Consider the following 25,342-nt stretch of genomic DNA (forward strand, 5'->3'; position numbering starts at 1 on the left):
CTCCACGTGGACTCTGTGATTGGGTCAGAGTGAGACATGTGATCCCAGAAAGCCAATCACGGTCCTTTCTTGGCACATAAAAGCTAGTATATTAAACATCTCTCTTGACTCTAGGATCAAGCACTAAGAGGACTGCATAACTCTGTTACTACCTGGAGCTCTCTTGCTGCCATGCAGAGAGAAACTGCCCCAAAATAAAGCTTACATCCGGCAAAAGTGAGTAAAAAAGAGACCAAGGAATCACTTGAACTCCTGGATCATCTGTGCCTAAGACATACATCTTGGACTTCTCAGTTGCATGAAGCAGTAAATTTGTCTTGTTAGGTAACAGGGTCTGCATGTGTGGATGCTAAGTCGTTTCAGTTGTGTCTGACTCTTCCCAACCCTATGGACTGTAGCCCACCAGGCTCCTTCTATCCATGGGAGTCTCCAGGGAAGAATACTGGAGTGGGTTGCCATTTCCTCCTTTAGGGGATCTTCCTGACTCTGGAATCGAACCAACATCTCTTATGACTCCTGTATTGCAGGCAATTCTTTACTGCTGAGCTACCTGGGAAGCCCTAACATGGTCTAAATTGGGTTTTTACCACTTGGCACTGAACAGGATGAAGCGAGCACCCATGGAGAAGCTCAATAAATACTAATTCTCTTGATTTTCCTGAAAGTTACCACTTTACATTAACCTCACATAACCTCACTGACATAGCTGACAATATGTTAGCTGTGGCAAGCCAGCCAGTTCTATTTTCTGGCTACCCTTTACATGTCACATTTGATTCAGCCTCTACAACAGGGTTTCCCAGGTGGCACAGTGGTAAAGAATCCACCTGCCAATGCAGAAAACATGAATTCAATGAATTCAACCCCTGGGTCAGGAAGATCCCCTGAAGAAGGAAATGGTAATCCACTCCAGTATTCTTGCTTGGGAAATTCCATGGACAGAAGGAGCCTGGTGGTCTACAGTACATAGGGTCACAAAAGAGTCAGACACTTCTTTGCAACTAGACAACACCTGCCCAGATGGAGAGAACCCTGGCAGGGGGCAGGCAGAGGAGGCTGACATGGGAAGCAAGTGTGGCTGAGTTAACCTTTGATGCTATCTCTAGTACAGGTTGCAGGAACCTGGTCAACTTTTTGGAAACTAGAACTGAGAACATGTGAATTTGTAAGCTATCGGGGAAGCCAAGGTGGGTCATTAAAACCCGGGAGGAGAAAGTAAGGCTGTGGAAGGAGAAGAATAAAACTGGACTGTGAGAAAGAGCAGAAAAGAGGATCCTACTTTTTCAATTCCTGGTTCCAACTGCACTGCCAGCTACATTTCCTCTTCTGAGAACTTTGAAGAAATTTCCCTTTTGTGCTTAAGCTAATGGGTAGGTTTCTGTTACTTAATACCCAGTCTATCTCTTAACTAAGAGAAAAACAACCAAATAAAGACACAAGTTTCCAGTTCACTTCAGTTCATGGCAATTTATTTAATTTAAAAATAAAAACAAACAAAAACAAAATCAGTTTCCAATGAAAATACAAACACTTTGGATGGTTATCCAGCTTTTTTTTTTAATCCCCTATAGGCTGTCCTGGGCTCAAACCAATCAAATGAATGAAAACCAATTTTGACTGGAGCCATAAAGCATGTTGCACCAATTAAATTACACCAATATATTATTATAATACCTTTGAAATGCCTTTCAGACCAATAAATAAAAAAAGACAAATTCAAATAAAAAAGTCAACTTTTTATTACCAAAAAAAATAAAAATTAAATAAAAGTCACAACATGGATTAAAAAAAAAATGTGCAGTCAAGTTTCTCTTTTTTTTTTTTCTTCTAGGAATGATACCATGCCAGTAAATCCCTACAGAACATTTCCAGTTTGGCGATAAGCAGTCAGTCAGTCATTCACATTTGTACTCAAGACAACAGGCCTGGCCAACACTCACCTGAGTTTCATCCCAAAAGGTACTCTTTGCCATCTACAGAAGCAGCACCTGGTAACAGGGACGGAAACTCAGAGAGCACTTGGCATTTTCATTTCACCTGGGGTCTTGAAGCACTTCCTGAAAACTGATCATGCCTTGAAATTTACCTGTAAAAAGAAGTATTAACTCTACTCCTTTGGCAGATGTGTAAACTAAGACACTGAAAGGCCCACGGAGGCAAGGAAAGGACCAGGAGAGCTGACCTCGAATCTCCTGCTTGGTCCACCAGGTCATCAAAGTGTCTCTCACTTGTAATTCCATGGAAATAAATCAAGCATGATTTCCTTGGCTGGAAGGGACGAGAGGACTTACTTAAGAAGGAAGGGAGCTGCTTTGCGGTCTTTTCCCTCTATTCCAAGTTTTTTTCTTTCTTTTTTGAAAGGACAGAGTCAACATCATATCCAGAATCAAAGGATGTTAGCAGAATGTCAGAACTAGCCAGGGACTTGAGAGACCAGCTAATCCAGCCCTCATTGAAGAGAAAACTCAGCCCCTGAAATACTGCAGGTGCCTAAGACCACCAGCAAACTAGGACTCAATGCAGTCTCTGCCTCTGAGTGGAGGACTCTCTTTGCCACAGTCTACTGTCTGGGTCTACTGAGAAAGAGAAAATACATGTGTTTTGGAGGCTAGGGATAGAATGACTTTCCTTAATAGGGTCACTTTTACTTAAAGATTATAAGGATGGAAAATACCAAACAGACAGTCACTTGGGCAAAAGGAAACTACATCAACCAGTAGGTAGATGTTATACCTAAGTCACACTGACAGCTACCAACTAGACAGGCTGCCATGCATGAGGGACCAGCAATGTGGCAGTATAGGCTGTCCAGAAAAGGTTGCATAAAGTGATACAAGGAGGAGGGAGCTTTAGAGGTTGGAGAATGCCCTCCACGTACCCACATACCCCACATACAATTTGCTAGCTATAGGGTTTTTTCCCTTTGAACCTATACTGGAGTTCAGGAAGGAGGTGAAATTGAATGAAAGGAAACCCGCAAAGCTTCCCATATTACACTACTCAGTTCAGCCCGAAGGGATGCACAAGCCAAAACCCCAGAGTTGGTGACAAGGGGAGAACTGGAGCCATCTCCTTCGGCAAAGGGAAGTTTCATTCTAATCAATGTTCTTAGTGTCTGAAGGTAAATTCCTTCTCATCTCCCCATGTTGGTTTTCCCCCAAACACCCCCCAAGACTAGTTCTCCTTAAATATCCAGGTGGCTTTCAGAAGTTGGCCATCTTGAAACAAGAGTTTCAATTAGCTGGGGCCAGTAGAATTTGAGGTTGTCCCAAACTTCCAAATATGACCATCAATCCCAAACTTAGTATCTGAAGATGTCCCATTGTGGGAGCGATGTCTTTGCACCTGCAATCTGGGTGTCCAGGAGTTACACAAGTGAGTTATGTGACTTTTCAAGATAAGAGTCCTATCACACCTCTCGTCTGCCTTCTCCAGAACCATCAAGATGACGTCCAGGGAAATGGACGTCATTTCCCACTTGCTTCCTCCCAACCCACTCTGCTCTTTCAGCAGCTTATTATTCATTTGAGTGGCTAGAACCTTTCCCTCAAAGTCTAGGAGTTCAAACCCATGACATAGAATACCTAGATTTGAGGGGGAAAAACACCTTCTTCCTGACTTGACTTTCCTCCTTCAAATATCCCACCTACACACTAACCCAGAAGCAAACTCGCCTACCTCTGAGGATTCTACACTGAGTGGATGAGGAAACTGTTTATTGTGAATAAATACAGTAAACAGTTGAGTCAATTACTCCTTTGGAGACTGTAGACAGTATCACATCCAATTCAAAACATTCATGCAGGTGAGAACCCACAAGCATTCCAGTTAATATTGAGACATTAAAGAAATTGACAAGTTGCCCCCTTGCTGGTATGGATCAATTTCTGTTCATTTAGAAAGATCAAAGAGGGTCTCGAGCACTGTTCTACACCATAGTTTTGACCTCCGACACCACCAACTTTCCCCCTGTCCACCCTCGGGAGGTTGTGCTGAAGAGCCAGGCAGACGCTAGGAAAGAAAAGGCAGACAACAAGAAGCCAAACAATCACCATGGGCTGACTCTAAGTCCTTAGCAGTGTCCAGAGCATTCTTTCTCTGACCAAGGCCCTGTCTTCCATTCAAGGTAGAGTAGCAAATTAACAAATGCCCCACGGTGGCATAAAAGAGACAACATAGATCCCATGGGATCTACACTAATACTCCCAGGGCTTAGCCAGGTCAAGGATGACAACTACAAGGCATGAGTGCTACTGCACCCCTTCCCATCCCCATGACAGCCATTACTAATCAATCACAGCACTCCTTCCCACTGGGCTACTCAAACCAACACACCCAGCAGCCCCTATCAATCAATCGCTGATTCAAGCTCAGACAACTAAAATCGACATGCCCACCCTATGCAGTCAGACCAAGCCTGCTAATAACATGAGAAGGAGCAAGCTCTGAGTGATTTCACAGCAGATGGCTACAGTCTGTCCTGCCCTCCTCCAGAAGCATGTGGATGACTTCTAGAGAAATGCTTCCTCTCCCATATGCTCCCTCCCTATCCTGGAAGTGCTGGCCAACACCACCTCCCCTGGACAGCTGGTCCCCTAGGAGATACCATAAAGCAAAATGCCAATTAGGATCCCAATTCTAACTGGCATTCGGCAGGACTGGCCAACTGCCCACCTCTCCCACATAGGCACTGACTCAGCCTTCAAATTTGGCCAAAGCCAAACAGCACCAATCCCTTTGTCAGTCTACTGTCATGGCCAGCAAAGAGGTAACCAGCTCCAGAGCCCAGTCATCATCCCCACTCCTCTCCCTCGTACCCACCCCACCCCGCCCCTGCACCCTGGGAGCTAGTTGAGCTTGTTGCAGATCTCCAGCGCCTTCTTGTAGACCTGAGTCACATCGTCCATGTCCGTAAGGAGGGAGAAGCTGCTGTCTGCCAGCCGGTTCCGGTACCGCTTCAGGTACTGGGGCCGGGGCCGGTTCTGGAGCCCCTCAAAGTCCTGGATCTGGAGGAAGTTCTCGGCAGAGACGCAGCTGCGGATGCGCTGGCGGGTGGGGCGGTTCTCCTGCAAATCGAGCAAGTCGAAGGAGTCGCTGGACAGGACGCTGTCATCGCTGATGACGCTGGAAGGCCGGCTGTAGCTCCGGGAGAGGCCCTCAGCGGGGACACCCGGCTCTAGCAAGGATTCCAGTGTGGGCATTTCAGGGCTGGCCAGGGCCGGGTCCATGGTGCCCGCTGAGTACTTGCTGCTGTGCTTCAAGATGCCCTTCCTGCGACAGGAGAGGCTATAGGATGGCACCCTGGCTGGGTCCGGGGGGCTGGGGGAGGGGATGCTGCTGCCCAGCGCATCATTACTGTCCAGCAGCTCCGAAGACTCGCTGCGCTCGGGAGACGAATAGTAACCCGATTCTCTCTGCTGGGTCTTTTTCAGGATGCCTTTCTTGGGCATCGTGGCCGACTGTTTGGGGCTGAGTTTACCTGGCACTTCGGCCTCGGCGGGGCTTGGCAGGGGCACGGCAGTCCGGCACAAGTCCTGTTCCAGCTTGAAAGTGGCCGGGCTGACGACGCCCTCGATGAAGCCAGTGCTGTGGGAGCGATGCTCGCTGTTGCTCCGCTTCTTCAGGATCCCTTTGGGCCGCTTGGAGCTCAGCTTGGATGGGTTCTCAGGCACTGAGTCCTGGCCAGACTGAGGGAAGTCGTTCTCTTTCTTGGACTTCTTCAGTGACCGCTGACGCTCCAGGACGACCTCAGGGGCCCCGGGTTTGGCCAAGCCTTTAATTTTGGCTTCAGTTTCAGCCTGCAGCCCCGTGGAACGGTGGTGCCAGTCGATAATGCGGGCCAAGAGCGGGGACTCGGAGCTGTGAAGGGTGTCACAGTCGCAGACGCTGCTCTTGTAGCCCCAGTTCACCCACCAGTGGTTGGCGATGTCCTCGATGGTGGCCCGGCGGTCGGGATTCACCATCAGCATCCACCGAATGAGGCCTCGAGCATCTACGGACAAGAAGCAAAGCGAACAATACATTTTTTTGTTTATTTTTGGCCATGCCCTGCACGGCGTGCAGGATTTTAGTTCCTGGACCAGGGATCGAACCCATGCCCCCTACCGTGGAAGTGCAGAGCCCTAACCACTGGATAACAGAGAATTCTAGGAATAATACATTTTATGGGAGCTTTGGGCTTTGCCACAGGGCTGACACTCCAGGAGACACTCATTTGAGGAAAATCCAAATAAAGCCCTAGTTCAGCCACACTGTGGAGCAGGAAGCTGCAGCCTTCCAGACTGGACATCAGAAAGCACCAGCCAGACTCAGCCACAGGCCAGGGTGTCATCACAGCCTGGCATGCTTCTCCACACAGGTGACACAATGTCGAACTGCTGAGCTTTCCATCAACTCAGATCTTTATAAAATGGGGAAGACCAGGTAACCAGGAAAGAATCCAGGTCCAAGCCCAAGCAGGGCCCCACCATTCTTTTGGTGGGTATCATCTTACCAAAAGGGAAAACAGGTGTAGATTACCATGACTTTCTTCAGTCCTCCAAAGGTAGACTTATATAAATACACACTGCTTGGGTCACTGGGAAAGTATGGCAGCACAGAGAGGGAATTTTAGGGCTAAAATGGCAACAACAAAAAAAGAGGCTTCTTATCAGAGAGGGAGAGACAGAGAAGGATGGAGAGGTGATCATAGCTGGCACACCTGGGCACTGAAAGGCACTGTGCTCCAGGCTGGCCTGAACCCCAGGGCCTCAGCCAGGCTCTGAGACCCAAACCCAGTGCTCACCTCCTGTCCCTCTCTGACATAATCCATAGCCTACCCAGCTGTCGGATCAGAGAGCTGATCTCTATCTGCTATCCGTTTATGGCCCGTCTGAAAAATTCCATTTGCAAATTTCTGCTGCCAAAGAATTAAGGGAAAGCCCCAAAGGGATGTTGAGGAGGCCACAGGAACCAACTGACTCTCGCAGCTTATAAATCACCTTTTAAGATCAAACTGTGCTTCCCCAGTGGGGGTTGAATTATATCCCGAGCAGGCGCCACCTCCCTTCTGCTACTTATGCAGCTAATGAGTAGCTGGCAGGGGCCTGGCAATGGCGTCGGGGGTGAGGCACACCTCTGTACAGCAACAGGATGTTCATTCATTCGGTCAAGAAACAGTCTCTGAACCCCTGTAATGTGCCAGAAACTGTGTTGGCACCATTTGGCTACTGAGCCAAAAAGGCTACCATAGAGGTCACCCTGAATTTTCTCCAACAAACTCCACAGGTTGGCTCACCGAAAAATATATACAGATATAGATATGTGTATATCTCTATCTATTTATATAAAATAAGTCAATGGTCTTATTCAGATTCTGTATTTGTAAACTTGCCCACTCACTAAGCTGTATTTGTAACCCCCAAATCAATAATCGGGGTGCTTTCCACAGAGGGGCAAAAAATGAGTTGCCCCCACTGTGCATGTATGTTGCCAGCTGAGCCAGAACCAGGCAACAAGCCATTGTCTTCTTGTTTCTGCTCTTGTGCTGTAAGTGCCCTTTTCATAATCCATTTAGTTCATGCTTTTCACCTTGTTGCCCTTTTTGTTTTATGATTTCACTGTTGAAATGGCCCCCAAGTGTGGTGCTGAAGTGCTGTCTGGTGATTATAAGGGCAAGAAGACGGTGAGGTGCCATGCAGAGAAAATGTCAGACAGGTGTCAGACAAGTGTCAGACAAGCTGCTCTCAGGCATGAATTAAAGTGCTGTTGGCTGTGAGTTTGATGTTCATGAATCAACAGTATAGTTTAAAAGAGGCATCTCTAAACAGAAATGTACATAAGACAAGGATATGGAGTGATCGGTTGACAAAAACGTTGTGACCACAGGCTCAAAGGAGTCGAGCCCTGTATCTCCCTAGGAGCAGTGGTTCAATATTCACAAATTCAGCGTTCACAGCAACTTTATGGAATTGCTGCAAATAATGAGAATCAACTTGTGTGTGTGTGTGTGAACACACATGTAGGATGCGTGTATATGAAAGGTCTGTTAATTACATTCTAAAGTCGACTACCTGTACACACCCCTTCTACACCCACATGATGCTCTCCTGTCAAGAGATGGAGCTTATGGCCTTGGTCACTTTGACAGATAAAACATGGCAGAAGTGACCTTATCTGGCTTCCAAGGAGACATTAAGAAGACCTGGCAGCCACTTCTTTCTCCATCTTCGAGCCCTGAGCTGCTATGTAAGAAGTCCAGGCTACCCCCTGGAGGGACAGGCCTGAGGAGGCTGCTCATAGACACAGCCCACACAGAGGGACCCCAAGGTGTCCCCACAATTGGCCCCAACCTCAGCTACCATCTGACTGCAATTGCAGGAGAAACCCCAGCCAGGCCAGAGGAGCTCTCACCAATCCAGGGAACCAAGAGACATGGCTCATCGAAGTCATTAAACTGCTGAGTTTGCTAGGAAGTGGGGGCAATAGGACAGAGTTGTTCTCGGCCGTGGTAATGAAATAACACCCATGCACCATACCCCCAGCGGAGCAAGGTGTGAAAAGAGTAGTTGCCACCCTCGTGCACTTAGAGTCTACCAAGGGAGTTTATGTCTACACAGATTGGAAGGGATTTCATGTAATACCTTTTCCAAAATGTGCACCAATAGCGGAAAACAGAATCTAAACAGGATAAGAGCCTTGACCAAGTTTGCACAGCAAGCAAACAGGACTCCTAGCCTGCTCTGTAGAACAACTGATCCGCAGGTACCACAGTGGAAAGGTTTGGGGAAAGTGGACTAACAAGTCAGCTCAGCAAAGATCTGGGGAGAAGAGGAATAGCAGGTGTCTTCCTTACAGACATCGACAAAAAGCGGGACATGTGAGTTGGCCTCGCCCGGCCCAGAAGTTTGCTGTCCACGGGCGCACACCTGAGGGCTGCGTGGGCTCCCGATATTCACCACTGCTGATCTGCCGGATGAGGTTCTTGTGATCGAAACCATCGAAGGGCATCGTTCCGTAAACAAGAGTGTAAAGCAGTACACCCAGGGCCCAGCTGTCCACCTGAAGCAGAGAGAGACAGGACAAGTAGATTCCCTTCCCAAACATCAGCATCACAGACCATGAGCAGCCACCCACAACGACCCCAGGAAGGGAATTTAGCACCTGGCAGCCAGGTTCCCACCATGGCCTGACATCTGATATGCAGTGCACCTGGGGCCTGCTTCAGAGCCTGACCTTTCCATTTCAAACAGTCCTAACTCACAGAACTTTCTTGAATAGATGATCTTCTTTGATCCTCACTATGATTTGGGGAGACAGGTAGGGCCCTGCGTTATTTTCAGCCCCATTTGACAGATGAGGCCCAAGGAAGTTAAATTATTTCTCCGGAGATGCCCCATCCCAGTGATGAAGGTCAGACAGGTACACGGGTCTCTGGATTCCTAATTCAGGAATCCTGTACCTTCTTCAAATGGCTCAGAGGCTGCAAACCCAAATGCCTACAAGAGCCAAGCAGGCAGCAAACATGAACAAAGCAAGAGACAAGGTGGGGCACAACGTGGAGTGCTGGTTTGAAGGCAAACGGTGGAGGGCAGTGGGTGCCACTTGGTCAAACAGGCCCAGCACTGCTAGAGCCTTTGGTTATTCAAGAGAAGTCAGAAAACAGACTTTTAAGTGAAATCTCCCATTGATTAAATGTTTGTTCACCTTTTTAGAAAGACTAACATGGCCAAATAAGTATGCTTGCTGGCCAGATCACAGGCTGCCAGCTTGTAACCTCGGAAACAGACCATCAGTGATCACAGGAGCACTCGTTATCTATGATAAATTTAGTGTCCAGTTTCTGCAGTTTTGTAAATTAGATCCTAGGCTCCTCCCTTACATTCTTATTTTAGAAAGACTTTACTGCAGTTGATGGAGGCTCTTGGCATCCATCTCTCTACCCTTTTGCCCTGCCCCTAAACACTTTCAAACAGACAAATATTTGGGAGAAAACATTTCAATCCACTGAACGGCTGCTATTTAAAGGATCCTAAGTAGATGACTCTCTCTACAAATAGAACTATCTTCCTAAAAATGAGTAATCAGTCACAACTCACCCCTTTTCAAAAGGACATTCTCACATACATGTCTTTCATTGGCCCTGATAGGTTTAGGCATATAGAGAGATGCATTTCTCATGAGTCAGAAGATGCAATTAAAATGTATTTCCTTGATCAAAAATACATGCTGTCCAAAATGCATGCAAAAAGATTCACTGATGAGTGAGACAGTCTGCTTTCTGTTTTGCCTGTTTTGTTATAATAGGGAAAAACTAAAAACAATCTGTCTAAATCTAGGTAAGTGATTAAATAAATGATGGTACATGCATAAAATAAGTGTGTCATCACTAAAACCATGTTTTTAATGACAAATTTAGAAAATGTGACAATTTTAAGTTAATAAAAGGTGAGATATACACGTATACAGTGATCTCAATTATCTGAAATATGAGATCCACACTGGGGGGAAAAAAAACCCTTTAAAAAAATCACATAAATATTAAGCGGTTATCTATCACGGGAAAATTGGAGGCAATTTTATTTTCTCTTTTAGGCTTTTCTGTATTTTTCTTCCAGATATATACACATATATATTATGGCTTTTATAATCATATAAGGTTTTGCTTGCTTGCTTTTATGGTTTTGTTTTGTTTTGTAAGTATTCCTAGGTTAAGTTCTTTCCTTCCGTTAAGCCCCCCCACCTTACACACCAGGCAAGCTGCTTACCTCTGGCCCTCGGTAAGGCCTCCCATTGACAATTTCAGGAGAGGCGTAGAGTGGGCTCCCGCAGAATGTTTGCAAGAACTTGTCCTTCTGGTACAGGTTTGAAAGCCCAAAGTCCGCGATCTACAAACAGAAGTGAGACCCACGGAGCCTGTTAGCACTGCAGTCGGTGTCTGCACTAGCTCTGCTCACACCTCCCAGACTAGAGCATCTGAGGTGCCCCTGGCTGGCCCTGCCAGCTGGGTTGGGTCGTCCTGTGCTCTCCAGCCCTGAGCTTTCACAGAAGGACCAGTTTGCACACCTGGGCCTGTGACTCCCGACTGCAGTGCTTGGCACCCACTGCGTGGTCTGTTACTTAAAAATCACTCTGTGCAAGGACTCTCTTCTCACATCAGTAAAGATGCACCCTGGGAAATACCCACAGAAGCACATGCTTGGTGTTTCTGATGAACACTAAAGTGTATAGTTGCTACTCTGAGAACTGTCTGCAGTCTACCGAACATCTCACGGCATCCATCCACGTGGTATATGCACCTGTGCACTGGACATCGCCTACACACTGACCAGAACTGTGCTGTGCACACTGTGGAACCCTAGGTGAAATGGACCCAGAGCACCAGACTCTGTGTCGCCATACTGCAGCCCACACTCCACCACCAGCCATCTGTGTGCCATGGGGTAGGGTCCCTTAGCCACTCTGAGCCTCAGTCTACCTACAAGAAAATGGAAACCCATGACCCCTATCGTGTTCTACATTGCAGGACTATTGTGACAGTGCTAAGAAAAAAATTAATGAAGGTGAGATTGTGAAGGCCAAGGTGCTTTGTAACTTTCAAGTCTTCAGGGTCTAGCCAAATGTTTTTCTTAACCTTGCTTCTCTTGTATCACACACCCCTTGGAATCAATCTCTTCTCCCTTGGTTTCTTGAAGTGTTTTATTATCCTTGATGGCAGTGCTCTTCTGTGTGTTTGTGTGTGCACCTATTCATATGTACATATAAGGTATATATGTTACATGTATACACATATTGTCACATACATATGTATATTATGCATGTATAAATTATCGCATATATTCATGTGTACTGGACCTAACAGAAGCAGAAGATATTAAGAAGAGGTGGCAGGAATACACAGAAGAACTGTACAAAAAAGATCTTCACGACCAAGATAGTCACGATAATGTGATCACCGACCTAGAGCCAGACATCTTGGAATGTGAAGTCAAGTGGGCCTTAGAAAGCATCACTACAAACAAAGCTAGTGGAGGTGATGGAATTCCAGTGGAGCTATTTCAAGTCTTGAAAGATGATGCTGTGAAAGTGCTGCACTCAATATGCCAGCAGATTTGGAAAACTCAGCAGTGGCCACAGGACTGGAAGAGGTCAGTCTTCATTCCAATCCCAAAGAAAGGCAATGCCAAAGAATGCTCAAACTACCGCACAATTGCACTCATCTCACACGCTAGTAAAGTCATGCTCAAAATTCTCCAAGCCAGGCTTCAGCAGTATGTAAACCGTGAACTCCCAGATGTTCAAGCAGGTTTTAGAAAAGGCAGAGGCACCAGAGATCAAATTGCCAACATCCGCTGGATCATGGAGAAAGCAAGAGAGTTCCAGAAAAACATCTATTTCTGCTTCATTGACTATGTCAAAGCCTTTGACTGTGTGGATCACAATAAACTGTGGAACATTCTGAAAGAGATGGGAATCCCAGACCACCTGACCTGCCTTTTGAGAAACCTGTATGCAGGTCAGGAAGCAACAGTCAGAACTGGACGTGGAACAACCGACTGGTTCCAAATAGGAAAAGGTGTATGTCAAGGCTGTATATTGTCACCTTGCTTATTTAACTTATATGCAGAGTACATCATGAGGAACGCTGGGCTGGAAGAAGCACAAGCTGGAATCAAGATTGCCGGGAGAAATATCAATAACCTCAGATATGCAGATGACACCACCCTTATGGCAGAAAGTGAAGAGGAACTCAAAGTCCTCTTGATGAAAGTGAAAGAGGAGAGTGAAAAGGTTGGCTTGAAGCTCAACATTCAGAAAACAAAGATCATGGCATCTGGTCCCATCACTTCATGGGAAATAGATGGAAAAACAGTGGAAACAGTGTCAGACTTTGTTTTTTTGGGCTCCAAAATCACTGCAGATGCTGATTGCAGCCATGAAATTAAAAGACGCTTGCTCCTTGGAAGGAAAGTTATGACCAACCTTGATAGTATATTAAAAAGCAGAGACATTACTTTGCCAACCAAGGTCCGTCTAGTCAAGGCAATGGTTTTTCCCGTGGTCATGTATGGATGTGAGAGTTGGACTGTGAAGAAAGCTGATCGCCGAAGAATCAATGCTTTTGAACTGTGGTGTTGGAGAAGACTCTTGAGAGTCCCTTATTCTGCAAGGAGATCCAACCAGTCCATTCTAAAGGAGATCAATCCTGGATGTTCATTGGAGGGACTGATGCTAAAGCTGAAACTCCAATACTTTAGCCACCTCATGCGACGAGTTGACTCACTGGAAAAGACTCTGATGCTGGGAAAGGTTGGGGGCGGGAGGAGATGGGGACGACGGAGAATGAGATGGCTGGATGGCATCACCGACTCTGTGGACATGAGTTTGAGTGAACTCCGGGAGTTGGTGATGGACAGGGAGGCCTGGCGTGCTGTGATTCATGGGGTCGCGGAGAGTCGGACACGACTGAGCGACTGAACTGAACTGAACTGACTGAACACATGTACATATAAATTTGTATATACATATTCCTGACGTATACATAAGTATGTAGTATCTATAAGTACATATATACTACATATATATAGTATCTATATACTACTTACGTGTGTATGTGTACATCAGGACACACGTATATACAAATATACATATACATATAAATTCACCTTGCATACTAGGTTGAGTCCCCCGAGTCAGGTGGCAGGTTCTACATCCACCCCTCATCTTTGCATCATCCACTGCTTAGCACCTGTCCTCACCCAAGAAACACCTATCACCAGAATAGGCCTTATATTTTGAAAACCTCAAGATAATTAGTAGATAATACAAAATAATAATAATAAACTTAGTTACCACTTACTGAACAACCTCCAGTTATTAAGCTCTGTTCTAAGCACCTTAGCACCTTACGCTCTCTAATCTAATCCTATCTAAAATCCCATTTACACAACAATGTGAATGTACTTCATGCCACTGAACAGTACATCTAAAAATATCTAAAATGGCAAATTTGATGTTATGGATGTTTTATCACAGTTTTTTAAAAACCCACTGAACAGATGAGGTTTAGGGAAATTAGGTTATTCATCTCAGGAGAGCTAACTAGCAAGCGACAATGTAAACCAGGTGTCTCTAAAGGTTCAAACTGCTGCCTTGTGCTACCCCTGGGCAATCTGCAAATTTCAGCCAGTCTAAAACAGCCTTCCACGCTGAGCCTCTGAGGGCTTCTGCCCTACCCTACACCCATTTCCACTCGAGGCTTGTAAATAGGATGAGTGATTTCACCCATCCAGCTGAGGCTCTGAATGCAGCGCCAAGAAGCCAGTTTTGTAAAGTTGCCCCAAATTAATGGAATGGCACAGAAAGCAGCTAGCACATAACCGCACTCAGAAAATGCATTCTCGGGACTCAGATTGCACTTAATTGCCCTGAAATTCACTTTCTTATCAAGGCCCCTCCCTGCCTGGCTTGCAGGAAGTTGGTTAGAAGATTTATGAAGTATGCCCTGTCAATCAGGACACGAAGGGACCGGCTATAGCCCTGGTACATTCCAAGAAGTTGGCTAAGGCAGGAGCCAACACGGTACTGTGAACGCTGATGGCATCTGGGGCACTGTGTGAGCTTCCAAACACACACACACACACACAAGAGATACCCACCACCACCACATGCAAATCCCCACATGCACACCAGAGTGCTCCAAGTCTAGGCATCCTCGTTTTCTTTGTAGCCCTTCTGAGAAGCGTGTTTACGTTATGTCCCACTCCCATCCCTACAGACTGATGTCTATCAGCCTCTCCCAGCAAAACTGTCATTGCTGCTGACATAAAATTAATAGAAATCTAGATTAGTCCATGTTCCTGGCACTTCAACGGAAAAGCAATATTAATCAACACATACACTTTTCCATCTTTGAGCCACTTAAACTTGGGCTGCAGCTCTAAGATTCCATACCACATGGAGCGTATAACAATGACAAGGAATGGCCACTGGTTATAAAACTTCTCAAAGTCTCCAGTTCTCACCCGTAAAATGGAGATGGGAATAGCATCCAACCCCACGATGTCATGGTGAAAATTAAATGACATAATGTATGTGCCAATTACCATTTTAAGCATTTTTACAAAGTTGGAGTTCAAATACATGTCCCTCCTTTAAATCCACAAGGGTAACTTGATTAGTTTCATTATACTCAAAGCAATACTGGTTTTCCATTGGAGGTAATTATGTAAGGTTTCTTTTTCAAATATATAGGATTTTTTAAGTGAATGGAACTCAATAAAAATATGAAAATAAAATAGCACAGAAGATACTAGAAAAAGGCAAAATCTATAAAGAGAATGAAATAAAAGATATTTGGGGATTTGGGGGAAATGATTATTTTAAACATAATAAAACAAAAACGAATCCCAGAAATGGTTCCAACCTGAAAAAGTCATAATCGAGCTAGTCCTGCCCCCTGCTCTGTAAGTGAAGCACATGAAGGTTAGAGGACTTAAGAAGATACTATGTATGAAACTGAGAGCCACTGCATAGCATAGGGAACTCCACTCAGTGCACCACGGTGACCTGAACGGAGAGTCCAAAAGGGAGCGGGTATATGTACATGTATGGCTGATTCATTTTGCTGGACAGTAGAAACTAACACAACCTTTTAAACCAACTACACTCGGGTAAAAATCAATTTAAAAAAGAAGAATAATCTCTGCTGAAGGTCAGAGACAGAAGACCCATGTGAACACTGGGTTCTGTAAGACTCTCTGTAGCAGAACATTAGTTGTGTATTGAGAGTGACTCTCCACCAAGGAGGCATCTGGTTTTGCTTTCAAAGTTGTATTTTGCTGACACAATGACTGGTAAGTAAGCTTTGGATGCTGATTGCAGCCATGAAATTAAAAGACGCTTACTCCTTGGAAGGAAAGTTATGACCAACCTTCATAGTATATTAAAAAGCAGAGACATTACTTTGCCAACAAAGGTCCGTCTAGTCAAGGCTACGGTTTTTCCCGTGGTTATGTATGGATGTGAGAGTTGGACTGTGAAGAAGGCTGATCGCTGAAGAATTGATGCTTTTGAACTGTGGTGCTGGTGAAGACTCTTGAGAGTCCCTTGGACTGCAAGGAGATCTAACCAGTCCATTCTAAAGGAGATCAATCCTGGGTGTTCATTGGAAGGACTGATGCTAAAGCTGAAACTCCAATACTTTGGCCACCTCATGCAAAGAGCTGACTCACTGGAAAAGACTCTGATGCTGGGAAGGATTGGGGGCGGGAGAAGAAGGGGACGACAGAGAATGAGATGGCTGGATGGCATCACCGACTCGATGGACATGAGTTTGAGTGAACTCCGGGAGTTGGTGATGGACAGGGAGGCCTGGCGTGCTGTGATTCATGGGGTCGCAAAGAGTAGGACACAACTGAGCGACTGAACTGAACTGAACCACTTTGCATTTGTACTGCTAATGGACTGCTGCTCTGCCCTGTTCGGAACCACCTCTGTCCTCACACTGGGCTGTTCAATTCAGCCTGGACTCTGAAAAAGACATCAACGCTCATGTCCTTAATTTCTGGAGTTTTGTTGTTTTCTAGAGGTGTGCCCTGCTGGATGAAAATCAGAGACACAAACTGGAAAATGATTATTCACATTTCAAAAGAATTAGCCTCGCTACAATATGGACGAACCTTGAAAACACTATTTGCCTAAGTGAAACAAACCAGACACAAATGGATAAATATTACATGATTCCACTTATGTGAGGTACTTAGAGAAGTCAAGTTCATCAAGAAGGGGGGATGCCAGGAACGGGGTGGGGGATGGGTGGTGCAGGGGCAGGGGTGCGGGAATGGGGAGTTCCTGTTGAATGGGAACAGAGTTTCAGTTTGGGAAGATGTAAAAGTTCTGGAGGTGGATGGAAGTGGTGGTAGCAAAATAATGTGAATGTACTTAATGTTCAGTTCAGTTCAGTTCAGTTCAGACGCTCAGTCGTGTCCGACTCTCCGGGACCCCATGAACCACAGCACGCCAGGCCTCCCTGTCCATCACCAACTCCCGGAGTTCACTCAAACTCATGTTACAGAACTGAAAACCTAAAAATGATAAACTTTATGTTTCGTGTATTTTACCACCATTGTTTCAAAGATTATTGGGAGTAATCCCTGGGAGTTCACCCAATGAAAAAGGAAGTAGTGGCTTGCTGATGGTTAACCTCTGGGAAAGAACGTTGATGTTGATAACATAAGCTATGGTCAGACAGTAACTGCAGTGACTAAGAGGACGTGCACTGGACAGATCAGAGATTGTGGAGCCAGAAGAACCTGGAGCTAGCCTTAGACTTGGCACTGCCAGGTGATGTGGGAACTGCCACCAATTTCCTCATCAGCAAAACAGGAATAATAGTAGAATTTCCTCATCAGCAAAACAGGAATAATAGTAGAACCCACCTTTAAAGTTGTTGTGAGGATTAAAGACATGTATGTAAAGCCCTGCAATAGCCCTAGTACTGGCCAACTCTATAAACTACAGCCATTAGGATAATGCCAATGGTTTGGTTTACTTAACAACTGTTTGCTCAGGGTCCACCAAAGAGCCAAGAGAAATGATTAACATCCATTTCCAAAATAAGCATGTCCAGCCTTACAGAGGCTGCATCATATGATGGGAAAAGCAAGGGATGCTGGGTTTGAGTGTTTGAGTTTGAATCCTGGCCTTGCCACCTACCAGCTGGGAACCCATTGGAAACCGAGGCTCCCAAGCCCTGCCCAGAGCCTACAGTGTCAGCATCTGCACTGTCACAAGATCCCCAGGGGATTTGCTGCATGTCAGCCACTCTGACCCTGGATTCCTTCAACTTTAAGTTAGAGGATGATGGTTATGATGTAACCTACCTCACAGGGCTGATATGAAATCAAATGAATTGGTAGATGTTAAGTGCCTTAAACCATGCCTTATACATAGCAGACCTTCAGTCAATGTTAGTGATCACTACTTTCAACTGAGTCTGTTTCCTTTGCTGGAAAAGGGAATTGCAACAGCCCCAACCACACACTGTTGTGAAAAGCAAAATCAGACTAAATGAGAAAATCATAACAGCAGTATTGCTACACAAGAGTCGCCATTCTGTGAGTGGTACGTATATTAAATTCTCACACCAACCCTAGGTGCCAGGTAGCACTGTTATCCCCATTTTGCAGACAAGGAAGCTGAGGCCAAGGGAAGGAACGCAGCTAGTCTGAGATGTGGGTGAAGAGCTGCACTGGCTGTAAAGCTCCACATAAAGGGGAGTTATGGCTCTCAGGGGGTAAGGAGGACACGGGGTCTCTGTGTCACTCTTCAGGAAGACACACTCCATAGCTCTCTTGGAACCTGGAGTTCACTGCTGTGGCTCTTCCCATGACAGCCTTGCTCGAGTTGTCCCAAAGTGAAGGTAGGGAGTGAACCGGTGAGCAGGAGTAAGTGGGGTTGGCTTCTATCTTAAGATCTAAGATCACACCTCCTCCCGAGAGACAGGAAATGACACACCCCAAGCCATCTGGGGAAGCTCCATGAAACAGCCTCTCAGGGAGGCGCATTCAACCATGGTTTCCCCATACAGCTGCTCTGGCCACGGTGACTTGGGCGGCCTGGCCACTGCCACCATCAGCACTTGGAGGGTTTCCCCCTGTGCCTGCTATCTGCAGGCCGCCTACACACGTCAGGCCAGCTGAAGCAAGAACGCTTGTGAGTGTGAGGATACACTGTTGGATTTAGGGCAAATTTGGGTGGGAGAGTTAGAGAATTTATCAGGTGCCTGGTCTTCACAGTCAAACAGCCCTTAGGATGGTAGCCAGCCCCACTGCTTATCAGCTATGGGAGCCTCGTCTGTAAAATGGTGGTAATCAGACCCACCTTAGTGGAGGCGTTCTCAGAACCAAATGAAATAAGGCATGTGGAAGCTCTGCCACAGGGTCCTGGCTTCTAGCAGGGGCTCAGAAAAGGTTACTTTCCTAGTCTAGCCTCCATGACTTGCCCTATTCCTGTGTTTACTGCTTCTTCCCCTTGGAAGGTCGTCATCACATTGGGCTTCCCTGGTGGCTCAGCTGGTGAAAACTCCACCTGCACTGTAGGAGACCTGGATTCAATCTCTGGCTTGGGAGGATCCCCTGGAGAAGAGAACAGCTACCCACTCCAGTATTCTGGCCTGGAGAATTGCATGGACTGTAAAGAGTTGCAAAGAGTCGGACACAACTGAGAGACTTCCACTTTTTCTTTCACCCCTTGGAAGGCTGTCATCACATTCCTTTCTATTGAACTCCTACTCATCCATCAAAACCCAGTTTAGTCACCATAATCTCAGAAATGTTTTTCTGATCCTCCCATAGTTCAGACCCACCACTTCCTTTTAACAGGAAGGTTACAACGGGGCTATAATACACACAGCAGAGCCATCTGGGCCTGCTAAGAGATAAGGACCAAAGAAGGCTTTCTGGAAGAAGAGGACTTGAAGGTGAGACTCTAAGGATGGGTAGGTAAAGATCAATAGGAAGAGCATTCCAGGTGGAGGGAACTGTGTGTACAAAGGCCAAAAAACCTAGTGAATTTGAGTTGAGTCCTATGCAAGGGGCCTTCTCTGACTGCCCCCACCCCCACTGGCCCCTAGCTAAAATAACACCCCCATCCTCCAGCCTCACCCTGCATGGATTTTCATCACCACCAGAGAATTACATGATGTGTTTATTTATTGTTTGTGGTCCTGACTGGAATTCTAAATCCATTAGGGCAGGTACCTTACCTTCTTCATTCACCTCCGTAACCTTCTCATGGCTCATTATTACTACAGCTAGTTTAACAACTGCTGGAGCCTGAGCTCGGAGAAGAGAAGAACCTGGCCATCTGGTTCACTATTAAATTCCCAGCATCTAGAACCACGCCAGGTACATGGTAGCAACTTAGTAAATACTTGTGGTCGAATAAGTAGTGCTCATGGGAGATATTCAATCTGCTGAATGGAAAAGTGCAAGGATGGAGGAATGAATACCAGCATTCATGGATACATATGTACCCCCCCACACACATAAGTAGACAAATGAACAAGCAAATGAACGGATGGGGGAATGCATGAATGCAGTGTCCTCACATTCATATAATCAAAGCCCAGAGGCCCACACCCTGAGCTGCCCATCCTGGTCTTGTTAAGCTTCGGGGCGTCCATTTCAACTCAGCCCTGGCCATTCAGAGCCGCTCTTATCCGCAGCAGCGGGTGTTTCCATTGTCATCAGGGGCAACGGGCCATTTCCCCTGCGTCCTTCTACTCTGAGCCCTGGGAGCTCACCAAATTCCCAGCCCTCTTTTCTGGGGGTTGGTTGACCCTGGTGCCGGGCCCTCTTCTCATTGTCAGGCACTTTAACAGGAGCCGTCTATGGGAATTGTCAGCATTCCATTCTCCCAGAGAGTGGGATGTGAATCTGGCCCGTTTTTATTAATTGCAAATTAATGCTATGCTGGGTGTCTATTTTGGTAGACATGCTTCTCCACAGAGGACGGAATGCAACCCAGAGAAGCACATTGCTCTCATTCTTTCTGCCGACTGACTGTGTGAATATTTTTAGAAGCCGCACCCTTGCGCAGTGGCCAGATAAATAATTCCCAATGCCAGATGTGCTCTTTGCAAGTCAACATCAGGCAGGGAAGGGAAGAGGAACGAAACAAGAGCTGTGGCTCACATCCAAATTGCAACGACACATGACACGTTTCCACCAGTAACATTTTTATAGGATTCCTGGGCAAAAAGGCCCTCTACCCTTGAAATACAGAAGATGGACCCACCTCTTGAGAGGCACCTGTTGCTCATACTCTGCTGGTTGGTAACAGACCTTCAAGGTCAATGCCCGCCTCCACCCCTTCCACCCGCCCCAGCCCCGTCCAGACACTGATGACATGGGATCTCTTGAACTCAGAGGCCAGCTTGCAGCCATGTGTCTGTCTGTCTTTGCTACAAGTGCCCTTTCTAAATATATTTCCAGCAAAATGCTGAGTCAGGAAGAGCTGAGCACATGCAGCCAGAAGAGAGATCAACAGCAGCTGAAATACATTTTCAAAAACCTTGGAAGTGGGTGTGAGATGATGAAAAGAGAATCTGCCTGGAAGTCACACATGTGAATTCTAATCCTGGCTGTCATCCCTTCACTGCAAAATCCAACAGTTCAGAATACCTACTCTGTTACAAGCTCTGTGCCACTTTCCAGGGAAACAAAGACACGGGGATGTACTGAGGCAATCAAACTTTGTAGGCCATAATGGTTAAAACAGAAGTCAGAAAACGACCTGAAGATTCTTTCAAGCTCGAGGTTTCTCAGATCCTTTTATGAGTCCTTGAACAAGCAGAAGGAAGGGATAGCATCAGAGAAAGGGAAGGTTATAGCTTCCCAGGTGATGCAGCGGTAAAGCATCTGCCTGCCAATGCAAGAGGCTCAAGAGAAGTGGGTTCAATCCCTAAGTCAGGAACATCCCCTAGAGGAGGAAATGGCAACCCACTCCAGTATTCTTGTCTGGGAAATTCTATGGACAGAGGAGCCTGGTGGGCTACAGTCCAAGGGGTCGCAAAGAGTTGGACACTGAGCACACACACACTCTTCTCACTCTCAACATATGCATTTTAGCTTGGTAAATGCCAGAAGTAGAAATTCTTAAAGACTCCTAAAGCAAAAGGACCAAAACCTCAATTTTCATAATATTTAATATATCTGCTTTTCCCCTACATAATGGTCAGGGACCCTGGATGAAGACTTGGAACTGGGGGCTGAGAGGCCCTATATCGCTGCTCTTTTGCTTTATGTAAATGAGCCATTCTTTCAGGCCTCCTGCCCATTGTTCCCAGCACAATTGCTTTCTGAATGCTAACCATTCTTCTCCTCCATTGGGGAATTCTATGACTCCATAGGAAGCTATGTGCCTTATCACTTCTGCTACTACATCATGGGACCAGGAGGTCAAGCTGTACCACAGAACCCAACCCCTGAATGACAGGCTTGCATTCCAGGCCTTGTAAAGACTACATCTTGTTTTGAGAGCTCTGGGAGCAGGTGGCAGGAAGAACCAGAAGAAAAGGTTGCCAGGGTGGAAGACACAAACCCTTAGAATGTGTCCCGTGGAGCAGAACCCAGTTCTCTAGCTGTGGTCTGACCACCATGCCCCAGGCACCTTCAGTGCAGCTGACTTCCCGTTCAACTTCCTCCTGGATGGCCAGCCTTATCAGCAGGTATCTTGGATATGAAGAGTCAAGTGCTAAGAGCTTTGACTGTCTAAATTTCTCACATTTGTCATGGATTGTCCAGGACTAGGCACAGGGCCTGACACATGGTAATGAACAGATAACCAACAATCCCCAAAGAAATGGGCTGGCATCTCTACTAGATAGACGAGGAAACTGAGGTTTAGATAAGTGAACAATTCCTCTAAAACACTGCCGTCAGTAAGGGGCAAGGCTGCATTACAAAACCAGGCCATCCTACCCCAAAGCCAATGCTTTTCTTAACTTTGACTCACTGAACAGATAAAGCTAAACAGAGTATCTTGTTCAGTCCCCAAGACAAGCCTGTGGGCATTACCACCTCCCTGTTTTATGGCTGAGGAAACAGGGTTAAGTGGCTCCCCCAAGGTCAAGCAGCTAATAGAGCACACGAGATGGAACTCTTTTTAACCCTGCAGCCACTGCTCCTTCAAGGATCATCCACCACTTTGCCAGAAATGGAGAAACCCTGAGATTTCACTTCCTGTTCCTAGAAAGACTAATTTGACCAACTGTTTCCTTCTTACGCTATGGACTTCAAAGAAATATGTGATCACAGTCAACCACTCACACACACACACACACACACGAAAAGAGGTCACCCTTACTTGTCTTCCAGGGGCCTCTCATAGGACGATGGTGACGAATGGTTGCCGCCATGATCCATGAACAGAATCCAAACAGCAAGTCAACTCCATCCTCCCCGGCAAGGAAATAGTCTCCCTGTTATGCAGTCCCCCACTGAGAGCAACAACCAAAGCAGGGGATGATGCGAGGCCATTCCCACGCCTGGTTTGGGGACCAGGGATGAGCACTAACATCACCAGCAGCAAATGAGAGGGACTGCTGGTGCCGGGAGGACCAAGGCCACTTCACAATGAAACCCATGCGGCGAGCTCCCGTTTATTTTGAAACTGCATTTGCTTATTTTGTAGCCATGATCAAAAGGCCATTTGGAGTGCTCTGCGGGAGGCACTGGAACCCTGTTGGCCAGGAGAGCTTTCTCCAGCTCCGGCAGCAGCCAGCAATAATAGTCCCTGTAAAAGTCAACCCCATCACTCGCTGGTATGTTCTTTTCCCAAAAGCATTTCAGTTTCCCAACTCCACAGCTGGGGTGGGGGTGCAGGTGAAGGAAGAAGTAGGAGACAGGGGATGGGAGTGACAGAGGAGTGACCAGGATAGATAATAAAATTGGGGGCCTGCGGGCAAACCCAGCAGAATGGTTCGAACTTGGGCTCAGTGGGTCAGAGAGACGTGGGTTCAAACCCCCAACTCCGCTGCTTACCACTGTGTCATTTCAGGACAGTTATTTAACATCTCTGTGCCTGAGTTTCCCTATCTGTTAAATGATATAAATAACAGTCTCTATCTCACATGGCTGTTGTGAAGATTCTATTTAAGTGATATCGGGCGAATATGATGTGACGTACAAATGCACTGGGCTATTGTAAGTATTTTGATGGTGATCATTACAGACTATGAGCTTCCCAAGGGCAGGGACGGTATTTCAAGTCAGCTCTTAGGACGATGTCTGGCATGGAGTTAGAGATCGATAAATGCTGGTTGCATGAATTCAACTGAACTGAGGGCTCAAACCTAGTGATGCTCCCCACCCCACCAGCCAGGGAAGGAAGTGACTGTCTCATTCAGAGGCTGCAGCTTGGAGCAGCATTTAACCACCACTACCCCCCGCCCCCCATCAGCTACAATCCCCAGATCTGGCACATCCATCAGCGAGGCAAGAGCTTTACCTTAATGTTACAGTTGTCATCGAGCAGTATATTTTCCAGCTTCAAGTCCCGGTGGACCACACCATTCTGAAATGAGAAGACATGCAGGGAATTGAATGGGAGCAGTTGGGATGAAGGAAAAATGTGGGGAGAGGGGAGGAAGGGGAAGCAGGGTGAGCAAAGGGAAAAATCTTTGACAGATTAAAGTGCACCAGTGCCGGTGGTCTTCGCCCCCATCCTTCGGGGGCCTCTCTCACTGTCATGAAGCGCCCTGCCAGCGACCAGCACCAGCGACAGGAGAGCATTAGTCACTTGCTGCGTGGTTAAGGGAAAAATGACTGGAATCCATTCTCCCCCAGAGCCTGTAAAACAGTGGGGGCATTCTCTGTGGGAATGTCATTCCACCGTGTGAAAGCAGTATCATCCCAGGCAGGGGCAGACACCGTCTGTCTGTGATGGAGATTCCCAGGGAAGAGGCAGATCTCCCTGCTGGCGACTCAGAATGCAGGGCTCACAGACTTGGCTTATCTATCTGTCTACCTGTCTTCCCAACACTGGGTTCAACCTTTTCGGACCCAGAAAACCATGCACAACTGTCCTGAGGATAACAGAAGCCCTTCCAAAGGTTATTTCCTAAGAAGCTGGGAGGGAAGGTTCTGGAAATCCCTCTCTGCTGGGCAGAACTCAATGTGGGGTGAAGGGTGAAAGGCAGAGAGGCCAAGGAGACCAAAGCAGGCCGCTGTCATACTGCAGGACCTTTCCGTTCAAGCAAACACTGGCAAGGCTGGATGCTGAGCCCAGTGACAAGCAGACAACCAGTTGAAGTGAAAAGAAATCCTTAACCAATAGGCTGCTGGTCTATACAGCAGTAACAACTGTCCAGTTCAATTCTTTTTAAAACCCAACTATCTTTTAAGGGGGTGGGTGGACAGGGAAAGAGAAGAGGAACTGAAAGAACCAGCTACTCAGACCAGGATATGTTTTTAACATCATTCAGCATAAAAGACCTTTGCAACTGAAGCTGCCCTTTTAAGCAAAACAACTGGCTAGGAATTCTCTTTCATTCAGGATTTCTTTAGTTCAGAATCTGCATGTTCACAGCTGGTACTTTATTGCTTAGTTTCCTTTCCATTTGACAATTCCTAGTTTCTCCAAACGGAGAAGGCAATGGCAAGCCACTCCAGTACTCTTGCCTAGAAAATCCCATGGACAGAGGAGCCTGGTAGGCTGCAGTGCATGGGGTCGCTACTAGTCAGACACAACTGAGTGACTTCACTTTCACTTTCACGCATTGGAGAAGGAAATGGCAACCCACTCCAGTGTTCTTGCCTGGAGAATCCCAGGGATGGCAGAGCCTGGTGGGCTGCCATCT

At 46.5% G+C, this 25,342-nt stretch overlaps 1 protein-coding gene across 2 annotated transcripts in view; it reads right to left on the reverse strand.

Annotated features, from left to right (window-relative positions):
- Nucleotides 1-1,439: 1,439 nt before the first annotated feature.
- NUAK1 (NUAK family kinase 1) overlaps nucleotides 1,440-25,342 on the reverse strand; it is a 77,233-nt gene continuing 53,330 nt past the window's right edge. For both annotated transcript variants that reach the window (XM_055394510.2, XM_055394511.2), the window contains exons 4-7: nucleotides 23,992-24,057; nucleotides 10,746-10,865; nucleotides 8,907-9,039; nucleotides 1,440-5,992 (exon numbers count right to left, since the gene is read on the reverse strand). In XM_055394510.2, the coding sequence (XP_055250485.1) occupies nucleotides 4,848-5,992; nucleotides 8,907-9,039; nucleotides 10,746-10,865; nucleotides 23,992-24,057 (1,464 nt within the window). In that variant the 3' untranslated portion in view covers nucleotides 1,440-4,847. The remainder of the gene's footprint in view (nucleotides 5,993-8,906; nucleotides 9,040-10,745; nucleotides 10,866-23,991; nucleotides 24,058-25,342) is intronic.

This window comes from Moschus berezovskii, chromosome 6 (genome assembly GCF_049115385.1).
Source record: "Moschus berezovskii isolate FMDL1 chromosome 6, NW_MosBer_1.0, whole genome shotgun sequence".
NCBI lineage: Eukaryota > Metazoa > Chordata > Mammalia > Artiodactyla > Moschidae > Moschus > Moschus berezovskii.